The 14,114-nt window shown below is 42.2% G+C and overlaps 1 protein-coding gene across 1 annotated transcript in view; it reads right to left on the bottom strand.

Annotated features, from left to right (window-relative positions):
- SLCO5A1 (solute carrier organic anion transporter family member 5A1) overlaps window positions 1–14,114 on the bottom strand; it is an 82,577-nt gene that overhangs the window by 10,421 nt on the left and 58,042 nt on the right. Inside the window, exons 6-7 of the mRNA XM_030011751.1 lie at window positions 5,414–5,573; window positions 2,257–2,498 (exon numbers count right to left, since the gene is read on the bottom strand). Of these exons, the coding sequence (XP_029867611.1) occupies window positions 2,257–2,498; window positions 5,414–5,573 (402 nt within the window). The remainder of the gene's footprint in view (window positions 1–2,256; window positions 2,499–5,413; window positions 5,574–14,114) is intronic.

Here is a 14,114-nt window from a genome sequence, read left to right as displayed (position 1 = left end):
ACTTGGGCCACAAATCTTGGACCGATGCGCTGTGCAAAATATGTGGTTTGGGACAGTGGGCGTCACTGTTCATGTGTGTGGGCCACCCTTTTTTTTACAGGACATCACAAAATCTTGCTGGAGATGTCCCTTATGCACCTCACTATCGTGAGGCTCACTGCAATATTAATGTTCACTGATTGTAGTTTACCTTTGCATAATTGCAGTGCAATGACAATGGTTTTTTATTATTATTATTATTGTACAGGTGGGAAACCCGGAGACAGAAGGAATAATGTCAGAAGCCTCTGAATGGCGCTGTGCACACAGCAGTTGAGCTAAGGCTGCATGAGCAACTGGAAGTCTCATGTGCCCACTCCTGAGCACTTGGCTTCACAGTCCTAACAGTGATCCTTGCACCCATTTTGTTGATTTTTTGAAAAGCAAAGTGGAAGACAAATTCCACCACATGACATGGCACAGTCTTCCATGTGTCAGCAGCAGGCTCCTGTGTAAACCCTAGCCACCTGAGCTGAGAAAATGACAGCAAGGGAGTGCTCATCCTTGCTGGGGATGAGACACAGGTGCCTGCCAGAGGGTTTCAGAGCTGTGCTCCCAGCTGAGCCTAAGGATAGCAAAGCCAAGTCCTGATCTGCCTCATGTTTTCTAAGGCTTCATGACCTATTACAAAGATTTACCATTATTATTTTTATAGGGGTCTAATTGTGGGCAGCAGCAGAACATCAGCAGTCTGAGAATATCAGAGTGAAGATGTAAAGACAACACTACTAGGAGAAAATCCAACTTGGTTGGGAGGACCCTTCTCGCAGAAAGAAAAGTCCTGAGACTGGTTTAAAAAAGCTCAATTTGGAAAGAGATTTTACACAAAACCAGGTCAAAAGGTGTCTCTATGTTAGCAGTTAATGCAGCTCAAGAGAAGCGAGTTTATACAGCTAAACAGCTCATGCTGAGGACCTGACATCTACCACCGCAAGCATTTCAGGTTTTGTAGGGATTTACTTCAAATCAGCTCTAACCTGGTCCCAGGGACTGAATGCCCATTTGCATCTGGATCATTTTGGGTGTGCTTCTGAAGAGCATCTTGAACACTGGAACAGGCTTCCTAGAGAGGTGGTCAATGCCCCAAGCCTGTCAGTGTTTGGACAATGCCCTTAATAACAGACTTTCATTTTTGGTCAGCCCTGAAGTGGTCAGGCAGTTGGACTAGATGATCATTGTAGGTCCTTTCCAACTGAACTATTCTATTCTATTCTATTCTATTCTATTCTATTCTATTTCTATTTCTATTTTATTTCTATTTTTTCTATTTTCCAGCTCATCTCCATCCAACAGGAACTCAATTCTTGAACTCTGAGAGCTCTTCAGCTTCAGATTCCAAACCAAACTGACATCTTTAAACCATTCTCTTTGTCCTTCTGTTACCAGTAGAACAAATACCTATGGGTGTGCTTTGTAAATCCTAGTAAATAATTACCTCATTTTCCTCTAATTTTTCCTCCTCCTCTTCTGACAACAGCAACATGTATTATACAAATACAAATTTATTCTAGCACATGACCATATTCTGTTTTTTCAGCTCACTTTTCTTTAAAAATCAGGCTGAAGTCCACTTCCAGAAGCTGTATTTTAAATGGATGGAGATGTTACAAAGAGTGATAATGTTTATCAGACCAGGTGGCAGAGATGGGAAAAGCCAATCCAAAACCCTGAACACTTTTTTCCAAATGGACAAATAGATGACACTACCTTTCCCTACAAAGACTGTGTTGTTCTCTATCCTTAAATGACCATGGTGACAACAATACTACTACAGTACAAGTTCAAAATTCTTGTGAAGAAAAAAAGTGAAGAGTCAAACACAGGCATGTGGCAGGAATGAACAATTTTAAGAAGAGAAAAGGATAATTTTAAATACTAACTTTTTTTCATTTGCATTTGAAAATCCAAACCATTGCTCTAAGAAGGCTGAAAATTTCTTCAGGAGTAATCATTTTCTTATATGACATTTTTACTTGTTCTCTCTTTATAGCGCCTGGAAATAGCTGGGCACTTCATGTTTCCTAAAGTGTAATATCATGTTACATATTCTAAATACAAGCAAGTTCCACCCTATCCATGTCAGCCCTATTCTATTCATTTTTTAAGGATACATAAGCTTGAAGAAGTTTGGCTGCATTGCCCCAGCCTCTTCTGACACAGGCACTGGTGATAGCAGGCACAGTAAAAATAATTAAAAAACCATAAGTGAGTTCTCACCTCAGTGTTACTATGATTGCTGACGGCTGGGCGCACGCTGTTATAAGGGTAACAATGAAGAGAAATATCAGGAACGGGATAAGTGTGTTGCAGGTTCGATCACACTTCCCAGAAACAGCATAGCCGTTCTCATTCAGGTAGGTTTTGACAATAACCAGACGGAGCTGACTGCGCTGGCCCACTGTCGGCGGAGTGATCACCTGGCGACTCTGAACACAGGCACATTCTGTGTAATTTCTTACCTGGGGAGAATGAAAAAGAACATTTCCACATGAAAAACCCATACAAGAAAGACACTGCGCAGACACATGGTACGACAGTCCCATAGTACTTCTCAATCAGGAAACTTCTACCTCTAGCATCACTACCCCAAGTACAAGCGAGGTTACCACCAAGCATTTTTAAAGCTGGCCAGGACTCTCCATGATGAGATTGCCTTTCCATTGCTTTATTTAGGCTGAGTTTAAAAAAACATTCTGGAATATTTTTGGAAAATTCTGCTGAAACAATTCAATCACTTCTGATAGGGAGGCTGGAGAAAAAGTTTAGTTCTATTGTATTACAAAAACTGTGAGGAAACACTCTTTAAGCAGGACTGACAATGCCATATTCTGGAATTTGGCAGGCTGTTGACTTGCATATTCAGGAGGTGTCTTCTGCCATCTCAATGTAAGTCTACCCAGATTTGGCCAAAGAGCAACAAGCTGCACTTCACGCTTGGAGCCCAGGACCTTCCAGCTGTATGTGGGTGTGGATGTGGATGGGATGTGGACAGGAGCAAAACCAGAGAATAAGGGGAAAGCAGAGACTTAAACAGTGAGACTGGACGACATGAGGGATCCCTGAATGGACAAAGAGATTGAAATTAGGATGAAGAGACTGAATAAATAAGTGGCATTTCACAGGCAAAGGGCACCGTGATTTGTGCAAGGTGAGAACGAGCTAGATCAGAAATAGCTTCCTGTCACATTTATTCTACTACTTTTTTCAACAAATCTAATGGCAAAGGGGTGTGCAGCAGATCAGAATGCTCCAGTGCTAAAGAAGAAACAGGTCAGGACCCATGTGATGTTACAGGAAGGAGTTTTTGGTTTCAGTGTTTGCATTCATAAAACCTAGGACCACACATGCACTGAAGCTACATTGCAAGACCATCTAAGGTTGTAAATTTAAGCACTTGGACGTCAGGAAATATCCAAATTATGGTTGCTTGTCAACTTTAATGTATACCTTTGTATATATGCATGCTATGATGTAGCCTCACATTTTTTTCCCATGGGTTTTAGCTGAACATCTTAATAATGTATCAATTTATCCAGTATTTTACCTCCCATTTTCAAAATGTGGCTCCAGCTATTTTTTTCCTCACACTAAACATACATTCCACTACAAAGGCAGAGTGACTCATATTTCATATGGATTTTTCTATCACACTCACTGTTATGGCTTAACTTTTTCTAAAAGGAGTAATTTATCTTCAAAACAGTTATGAGATGAGGCACTGATGTTGTTATCTCAATTTTGTAGCTAAGTAACTGAAACAGATCAAAAGTTTCACAAATGTGGGTGACTAATCTGAGACACTCGGGATCCTTTTTTTCAGAACATTTTCCATTATATACAACTTAATATATTCTATATGTAACTTTTCAGGCCAGATACAGATTTAGGCACTCAGTGCTTCTAGAACTGGCACTTCTGGTTATTGCTCATGTCCATCATCCAGAATATGAAGAAGACAAGATTAACAACCAATTGGGAGAAGTTTTGTTCAAGTGACTTGCCCAACATCACTTAGGAATGAAAGTAGTGACAGAATCCAGTTTCCCAAGGCAGCACTCCACTCTCTAATATCACATGAGTATCTGCTTTCTTCCTACAGTCCTTCACCTTAATCTCCTTATGCAAATGCGAAATAGGCATCCTACAGAAAATAGTCCTCTTTCTTTACTACACAATCTTGGTTCAACACCAGAGAAACCAAGTCTGTGTACCAAATGAGACAGACATGACACAACAGAAATGCTGGAGTATAGGAATATATATATAAAACAGGTATGAACTGTCCACTGGCATCCTTTTCTCCTACTTCCAATTTTTAAATGGTTAATTTTGAAAACACTGTATGTTATAAACTTAAATCCCAGTGTTATAGGTTAGCAACATTTTGTGTGTTACACAGTGGCACAAGCTTACATTTGTTGTTTTTAATAGTACCCTACATAAAGCATTATTTAATGAAGAAATGCATTTTCCTACCAATGTCAGCCCTATTCTATTCATCATTAGCTACCAAGTTAAAACTTCAGGCCATGAAGGATCTTTTCTTAAATCATAAGAGGAGATAGTACGTTTCAAAATCTGTAGTGAAAAGCACATACTCCCAAATAATCTCCCTACTAAATGAATTAATAGTGCCAGTTTGATATCAGGTGAAATGTAGCAAAGATCAAACCTATGTCTCAATCCAGCAAAGCACAAATAAGATTTATATAGACACTGAAAGTTACCCACAGGCTCACATCACAGGATTTTCCAATTGGGCCAAAGCAATTTTCTAATAAAAACCAGCAAGATACTCTAAAAAAAAACTATAAGGGAAACTAATCTGTTTTCAATGCCATCTGTGTATGAACCTGCATTTTCAGACCATTACCCAGTCAACCTGAGAAAGCACAGCACTGGACCTAACACCCTTGTGCTTCACAGGCTGGCTCAAGACTGCACTGGTACATTATAAATAAGCCTTCTGGAAAGCACAATCAAGTCCTGAGAAAATCAATGTTTACATTACTTCCCGTCTTTCTTAATTATCCTTTTTTAAAGGACAGTTTTGCAACAGAAGAATTTAAGAGTTTGGTTTTTGTACGGAATGAGCACGACCATAATGCTCTGTTGATATTTAGGTCCAATTCTACTTTTCAACTGTTTTCTTGTGCCCAGTCCTAGAAACTGCCAAATTTCCATAGTGGGATTTTACGAGCAGGATGCCCTTCCCCAGTCCAGCATAACTGGAAGACTGGGGTGTAACAGGCAACGCATTTCCAAAAAAAGAAAAGGGGGGATGCTTGCACTAGAAACAGAGCAGTCTTCGATCTGCATCAGTCCCAAGGGGCGACTCGCGGGTTATATGCGGGTGGGTGGGTGAAGCACTTACCCCTGTGCTATGGTTTCCACCATTGATGCAGCCAGCTAGGCAAGGATTAAAATATGTTATTCCATCTGATCCACAGACGGGCTCGTACTCATGAATCTTACATCCGCAGTTAACATTGCAGCTCCCAGTCAGATTCCTGTGGGCCATGGCAAGAGTGGGACTGAAGAAAGGAAAAAGAACATGCTAGTAGAGCAAGTACAGATATCCTGCTGTTCAGAGGGAGAAAACATCCTACTTATTAACACTGGAACTCAGAACTGATTATCAGAGAAAGATGGCATTACCTCTAGGTTATGTACATGATTTAAACAATATAGAAGAACACCCAAGGCATCTCTGCCATCAACTAAAAACACAATACAAAAATAATACCAAAGTTTGAAACTTCTATCTTATTTGCCTAGGTAGTAGTTGTATTTTTCCCCTGATTTTTTTTCCTTTGAGAGTTAAGACACCACTATTTTATGTGCCTATGCTAAGCTGCAGCAATTTGTTTTTGATTACTAGTGAAGGGCTCAGTGACAAGATGTAAGCATTATGTGAACTAACAGGCATCTCCTCCCACATACCAACAAGTGTTCAGAAAACTTAATGCTTGTATTATTTATATGTATATGTGAAATCTACAGGAAGCTCTCTAGATCTGGAGGAGTGCTGTGCTTTTACTAAATGTCTGTAGAAGAACCACTACTCCGCTTCCCCGGACCATTCCCCAAAATCTTGCCAAAGCTCAACTTTCTAGGTCCTCCCCAGAAGGGTTTGGCGGTATGCTCAGAAGGAACTAAAGGGAATTTCAAAGCTGAAGGACACGCACGCACCAAAAAGCAGGCTCTTCACTATCTACCACTGCTGCTCCAAACAGGTGGTTGAACAGATCTCAACTGCCACAGCAGGGAAGTGCATCAACTCTTCACTGGCAAGCGCCATGCCAGCCTGGGCACGTCTTCACCACAGCATGAATGCACAAAGGGACCCCAGCCAAGGCAGCAGCTCATGGCACTCATTAAGCTCAGTGGCTCATGTAACACGGCTGGAATGAAGCACTGCGCTGAGACAGCTACAGGTCTCTCCCGATGCACCCCCTCCTCCAGCAAACACCTCTGCACGGCACATCTGGGCCCCGTCTGGAGAGAGCATGTCATTCGGAAGCAGTTTTGGTCCCCCCAAATGGCACTGCCCCGGGTGCTGGGAATCCCAAAGCAAGACAAACTCCTAAGACAGAACCAATACCTGATATCCTGAGTTGCCAAGGGGCAGCCAGTATGAACCACTGAGTGCCAGTGTGCAACTCATGGCTGGAATCGAGATTATTTATAAACTTATAATCCCACTGTGTCTCTACTTTACCATATCAGTTGTACCATTGCAGCTCAATCCAGAAGTGACAAAGGCCTTAGTAATAGCAGCATCCATATCTGTTAAGACCACAGACTCTTCGTCAGAAGATGATGGGGAAAAAAAACCCCACTGATCAAACGGTGCTTTTTGCTACCAGTAACCAACTCTGGTTACAACTGACCGCCAGCTGTCATCATCACAGGCTTTGACTCAGGTTGACTAAGTCACACAGTCACCAAATTAACCAGCTCCTGTCTTATGTACCATATCACTTCAGCCCTGCCCAAAACAACTCCCAGGTCACTTAAAAATGCCCAGCTTTGGGCACAAACTCTGGAGAAGACACACAGCTACTCCCTGTGCTGAAGGAAAGCCGAAGGTGACACTGGACTTTTAACATTCCTGGATAGGGTAAGGGCTTGAGTACAAAACAAAGGAGGAAAAGCGTTAGCAGGCACAAGGGCAACCTCACTGAAAGAAAAGAATAGTAAAAACCCCTACATAACTGTATATACAAATTCCGATTATAGAGAAACAGAGAGAGTTAAAATGAAAGAGTTAAAGAAAGAGAAAATGGATACCTGTTTCTTCCCAAATTAAAAACAGACTGGCATAACTTGACCCAGTGTACATAGAGCTAATATCAGAGGATGTAAGGTGTCAATCTCTATTACCTAGAAGCTCCTCATTAATGAGGAAGTAGTTGATGATCATAGCATATTTTTCTGACAAATAACTGGTCTGAAATGCCATTTACTTTTAATGGGCATATTTTCTTGAAAACCTCAGATTAGTTTATAAAGAGCTACTATACTACCTTTGGCCCTTTCAGTTACCAGGATTGCTCAGATGAGTTTTGTAGCATTGCTTTTTTTCCTTGGTTGGCTAAAGACTAATTGAAAATTTATTTTTGCATGTGTACATTTTCTGTGAGAGCCTTTAAATGAAAATGGCTATTGAGACCGTGGTTGCCTCTTCACCAGTATCCTGTCTCTAACAGTAGCTGTAAGAACATGACTAGGGAAGAGCAAGAACAGGGCAAGTAACTTCCCCAAGAAAAGTATTCTCTCAGCCTCTAATTAGTTTCAGCCCAAAATATTTTCTAAGTCTGATGTGTTTTTTTAGTTAATAACCCCCCCTTTTTTCCCCTATACTCTTCCCATTGAGATTACATTTTTTGCATCTACAATATCTAACAGCAAGGATTTTTTGACAGTCCACAGCCTGTTACATGACCTGTTGTTTGTTTTGAATCTGGCTCCTGCTAGCTTTGTCTGACAGTCCCCACTTCTACTACTTTGCTTGTAAATTCTGAACACATGAAGGCTCCTGAAAAAATAAACTTAAGGGGGTCCTATGGCCAGCATGAAAATATTTGCAAGCTCTAGTGAAATCTTGTAGTTGCAATTAAATAAGCCACATCTAATATTAACTAATCTAATCTAATCACATCTAGTGTTACCTGAAGGCATTATGCTAGAAGGTACCTGAAGGTATAGGCTTAAAGTATTACCTTTTATCCATACTATTACAGAACATGCTAGCTCAGGTACCAAAAAGAAAATAACTGTTCCGCTTAGACATATATGCAGACACACCTTGAAATGTAGGTTATTTTCTGCTGCCATTATGCAGCCAAATTATAACAAGCATGAACTTTTAAAAGACCCATATTATATTTACACCTATTTTTACTACACTTGCCATGCTCTCTGTCTTGTTTCAGGTTGCTAAATTAATAAGTGCAAAAGCAAGAGTCTGCAGTGTGGTTTATTGCTGGTTCAATTTTCTGCATCTCATTTGTAATTTCACCTGGGTTTAAAACACTGCCAGCAACATGAATGCATTAAGGCAATGGAAAAGTTACCTGAATGACATTTTTCATACCAATCTACTTCCAAGTGATAAGGTTGGCTGAGGCTAGAGACCCTAGGTCTTATTTCCTAAATACCTTTCTGTCTGAAGAAATCACGGTTCCCGAATTCTGCACCCACGCTCCCTCTTCACTGCATAAGGTGATTCCAAGCTACTGAAAACTGAAAAGCAGCTGATATCAACATTTTCAACCGAAGCTTCTCCTGTTACTCAGGAAAACTCCCATTTTGTTATGTTACTTTCTGTCATAGCTGCACTCCAGGCTTGTAAGTGCTATCTTGTGTCTCAAAGTACCCAAATGTTAGGGACTGCAATATTCAGTATTGCAATGCAAAAGTTTTTCAGAAGAGGGCCAGTTTCAAACCACTTGTTTTATGGGTTGTAATTTGCAATACCTAAACCTGAAAGTTTTTAGTCCTTCCAGATGCCAAAGTCAGAAAGGCAGGTTCTGTAAGGAATCAAGACAGCTGGCACTCCTGAAGGTCTCAAAAAATTCAGAACATGGAAGTGAGGGCCTGACCTCCCTCCAATGCCTTTCTGACTGGCACTCTGGCCAGGGAAGGTGAGATGGGAGCTGAGAGTGATGGCAAGACCAGATCAGAATTGGGTGTAGAGACAACGATCACAGCCAGACTCAGTCCAATGATCACACAGCAAGTCCAAGAGAAAGGAGGGGCAGGCCCTCACCTCCAGCTTTCTTCACAACAGCTCTTAGCAGTGACAGAGCTGACCCTGGACTCAGCCAGCTGAATTCCTTAACTCAGGTGACCAAGCTCCTAGAAATGGGGGGGGGGGACGACACACTCTACACCCTGACATTGTACAGGAATACCGGTGCCTGCTACGGACAGCTCAGTGAGTTCTTACACACAGAGCAAAAAGCTGCCCCTTGGTGCCGATAGCCTTCTCCAGACACAGCACACTTCATGGATTTGTAACATCTCTTCTGAAGTGGAGGAGGAAGCTTCCTCCTCTTCATCAGCTCTGCAGTTGCCTGAGGTAGGCACACTGGGGTTCCAGGTCCTCCTCAACCTGATGGGGTTCAAACCTTCATCTCCTTGATGGTATTCTTATCAGCAAGCTCCAGAATGGCATCTCTTTCCATCCTTCCTGCTGAAGCTCAACATGGTCTCAATCCTGTCCATGTCTCCTCATCAGCAACTCTCTACTGCCGTACCTACAAGGAAATCCTGGAGCAGGGACCAGGACTGAAGCCATTTCTTCCAATGGAAAACTCCTTTCAGAAGGTTTTAGTTAGGTTCCTCTCTTGCTTACTCTTTTTTCTTCTGCATCTCTGTACATTCCTCTTTTTTTCTCCTTTCTCTTTCCTTGTATCCACCATCCATTTGTGCAGTGGTTATGGTGCTCTTGGGGACATCAGGAGTTCAGGGTCAGATTCTCTCTGACTAAATAGCTGGATAGATGTTACCACACAGAAGGTGACCAACTCTTGTAGCAACCAGCTTCCTGACTTCCTAGCAAAAACCCACTATCAGGCAGTTCTTATCTCCTCCACAATAACTGTTAAACTTAGTAGCCAATGCTAATAAAGTGGTCATCAGTGGGAGACAAGATATACATCCCTTATTGATTTGGACATATTTCAGATGCTTCCTTCCCATCTTTAAGTCACAGAAGTTTAAGCACCTGCACCTACCTGGCTCCCTGAAACCACACAAGAGTCTATGCTTGGTCACTTGGAGAATTCTGGCCAAAATACAAACAATAGCTTATTTCAGTTCAGTAGTCCTTGAGAATAGGTGACTATATTAGTCTCTGGGTTTTGGAAACAATTCACCTATTTCAGACATGTCCCAAAGTCCTTCTTCAGTCAATCCTCTCCTCTACCTTCTCCAGAGTGGTCACAATGGCAGAGATCCAGTTTAGCTCAGAAGACAGGGCCATGCAGTCTTTCATCTGCAAGGTTTTGTGACTCTTCATAGCTACAGCGCATGGCAGCTGAACAGTGAAGAAAGGTGGTGCTTCAAGAACACAGTTTGGGATAAATTTTTTTTCTTGTGGGTTTTATTACAGTGGTACCAGAACCCTTTGGTGTGTCATTAGCTTAGTTTTGAAGATTACTTTGAATACTCCATGTGCCACCTTTCACCAGTGTTTCACAGACTGCAAAATGCTGCAGCTCATGGCTACAGTTGCTCTGGCCTCAATCCACAGAGGTGCACAGCTTCTGGATCCTCTCCCGAGAGGTTGGATCTGCCTAGCTCCAGGACACAAGGCTGTCCATCCTTCCTCTTCCTGTCTGATACTTTTAAACCAGCTGACAGTTTTTTCACAAATGGAAGTGAAAAGCATCCTTCATTGCATCGTTTATCCAGTAGTCTGCTGATTAGATATGAAAACCCAGTTCCAAAGAATATTGAAGCAATCTATGCAAGGCTGAATGTGATAAAGAGGAGAGGTTGCAGGAGCAAAATTTAAAGGCCTTTTCCAGAGACTAGAACATATGTATGAAAATCCCCAGCTCCAGGAGAAGACTGTGCCCTTTGCCTTCTCACACCTGAGTGGTAAGCGGAGCTGCAGGCACCATCCTATTTCTGCCTGTGGTCCGTATGCAGTCCAGTCCAGAAGACCTGAATTTCTGAGAACAAATGACAGTATGACCCCTTCAGAATCTGCAAAACCAGATAGATGTAAGTACTGAGCTCTGCTGGGGCATGAGTATTTGCACATGCACCGTAAGCAAAAATCTTGCCTTGGGAATTGTGTTGGTATGCACAACCTCTCCACACCGGGCACTGCAGCACAATATTGTATTAACTGTGCTGCCTTGTTTGCCCTGCTCTCAGTATTGCTCAATGGCCACTGCTGTTTAAAACTAGCTCAAGTATCTCTGCTCTAAGCAGATCAGTAGATACCCAGGGAATTTTAGCACCTCCTCAGCCAGGCAGCAGCTGAACAAGAATCTGGATTGGGTTTGTGGCTGCATCCTCAAGATCCTGTACACATACAACTGTCATGGCTGCAGAGCCCGACAAGGGCTGCTGTTTGCTTGTCTTCACATCTGTAATGGGTGGGCAGGACCACTGTAAAGGTAAACAGCTAGCATCAGATTTACTGCATCCTAGCTACCCCATGGACCACAAGGGATGCTCTTCTGCTCCCATCTTCTACACCCGACTAGATCAGAGACTCGGCCTGGGAGCCACTCTACACACAGCAACTGTCACCCCTGTCATCCGTCACCTCACCTCCTGTCATTAGCGACACTAAGCAGTACAACTGCTGCTTAGTGGCTTCCACTTGACTCATTTTTAATGTATTTATACACCACTATTTGCTGTTGCCGAATATGCTTGTCTTCCCAGCTGGGTACTTTTGCAGTCGATCAAATGTTACTAAGTAGCTCTTAAATATTTATTGACTGTCTACTGATCACACAAATCAGGTTCACAAATTTAGCTCTTGGAGCTACTTTACACTTTATGGTCTAGTTGGATGTTAACCAAAGCCTTTCTGAGTGTTTTCTTTCTTGCGCCATAAACAAACAGTTTTAGAAACAAGTTGCAGCTTGAGCAGGAAATTAAATACCCAGGACTGATATTGGTTCTGTTGCCTTCTCAGCTATCAGCTGAAACTTGTCTTATATCATGCTGAATTCCAGAAAGCAATATGCAGCAACACGTCATATAGCAACAGGCAGACTTTTCCAGTATTCTCTCAACAGAACGTTTTCTCCAATGGAAAACACCAAATCATCAAAACATTCCTCAGGAACATACTGATTTCAGCAGCACGGCGACAGAAGTTTTTCACACCAACAGGAGAGGCAGCATTTTTGGAGTTTCACAAGTTCCTCAGCAGCCTGCTGAGCTGGATGTGCCAGATGCCTGAATACTTTGGTTAAGCAGGGACTCCCCAACCTGCCTGGGAGACCCTCATGCCCACGGCCCAGCTGCCAGCAGGGCTCTGCCACCCTGCACATGGGACAGGTCCAGGGACAGCCCAGGCTGCCGGGAAAGGCACAGCTCAGGTTCCCCTCTCCAACTTTTCCCACACTGTGAAATGTGTTCTTCTGACCTCTTATCCCTCCATCACCTAAAACCCTTCTCAGCAGCAGATGGGTCGTGTTGTGCCACAGGCAGGAGAGCCCCGCTTACGTAGCTAACTTGCTTCAGCTGCTTTGCTGAACATTACCATGACACTGAGGTTAGGAAATCATCTGAAAAATAAAGGTGAATGAAATCACGCATGCAAGAAATGAGAAGAATGAAACCGGAAACTGAAGTGAGACCACTGTGATAATTTAATCTCAGGGGCATTTTTTTGTTTGCCCCAGAAGAAGCATTAAGTTTACAGATACGCAAAGCAAATATGCTCAAATTAGTAACAAGCTACTGCAAGCTGTGTTTCTCCAGCTTTCATCACTTTTTGTACCTCAGCAAATCACTGTAAGGTTTATTTGGGGGATTTTTTTTGCTGTTTAGAGCAAATGCCTTGCACGCAAAGAGGGTTTTTTTTCATCATTTCAAGAACATGTTACACACAAAATCATCTATTAACTGTTTCCAAAAGCTCATTATCAGACAGTTGTAAGAGGTTCCTGCCTTCATTTTTACTACCTTCACTGCTCACTCGTTCACTCCTCTTTCAATGATGAGAAGCTAATGAAGGATGAAGGAATTCAGATGCTGGGGACATAAAAACTCTAGTGACACAGATCTATGTAATCCCATTTTCATCACATGTGATCTACCATATAGCATGTAACAGATTTCTATGAACACTTTTCCCAGGAGGGGATCATTTTTTCTTGAAGGTATGTATTTTTCCAGCAGCAAGCTGAACCAAAGTACTCTACTAATCCTGCCTTCTGACACTGGGAGGCTACCTACTCTCCAAGAGGAAAACAGAGCACTGATCCCTGAACTACTGCACAGCATATCGCAGATTTACCTGGATCGGTCAGAAAGAGCAGGCTCCTATGAAATTGCACTGAAGCTAGTTAAGTCCTGCTTGTGAGCTGTCATGTGGGAAACACAGCTTAGTTTCAATGCACCCACTACTGTAGACACATGAGATGTCCAAGAAACAGCTGCCCCACTTGTTTCAGTGGGTGCAGATGCTGGAAACCATACCCAAACAACAGCGTTTCCTGAACTATTATTTCAATTACAAACAATGACGCCGCTCCTTTCATTAATAAGATTCAACTGCAAGTTTGCTAAAAGTGTGCTGGGACAAAACCCAGAATCCCATCTGACAAATTGCATTTGTTCACTTCTTGAGCAGACTGTTCTATGTCTCCATGACACAATGCTGGTAAAGCTAATAAAAAGGAGACATTTATTAGATGCAACTAACAATAAAAGGCACTCTAGTTCCTAACATATTTTTTTTTCTAAATTCTGTTCTCCTCTCTATTACTCTGTGGAGGGCTTGTGGTATAGGAGTAAAGTAAGAAAAGGAAAAGTGTAAGGCGAGATTTATTGCCTGGAGTTTTTAGAGCTGTGACGTGTTATTTCAGATA

The sequence above is a fragment of the Aquila chrysaetos genome, chromosome 4 (genome assembly GCF_900496995.4).
Source record: "Aquila chrysaetos chrysaetos chromosome 4, bAquChr1.4, whole genome shotgun sequence".
Lineage (NCBI taxonomy): Eukaryota > Metazoa > Chordata > Aves > Accipitriformes > Accipitridae > Aquila > Aquila chrysaetos.
Note: the sequence above shows the minus strand (reverse complement) of the source record. Positions and strands in the feature narration are given on the sequence as shown.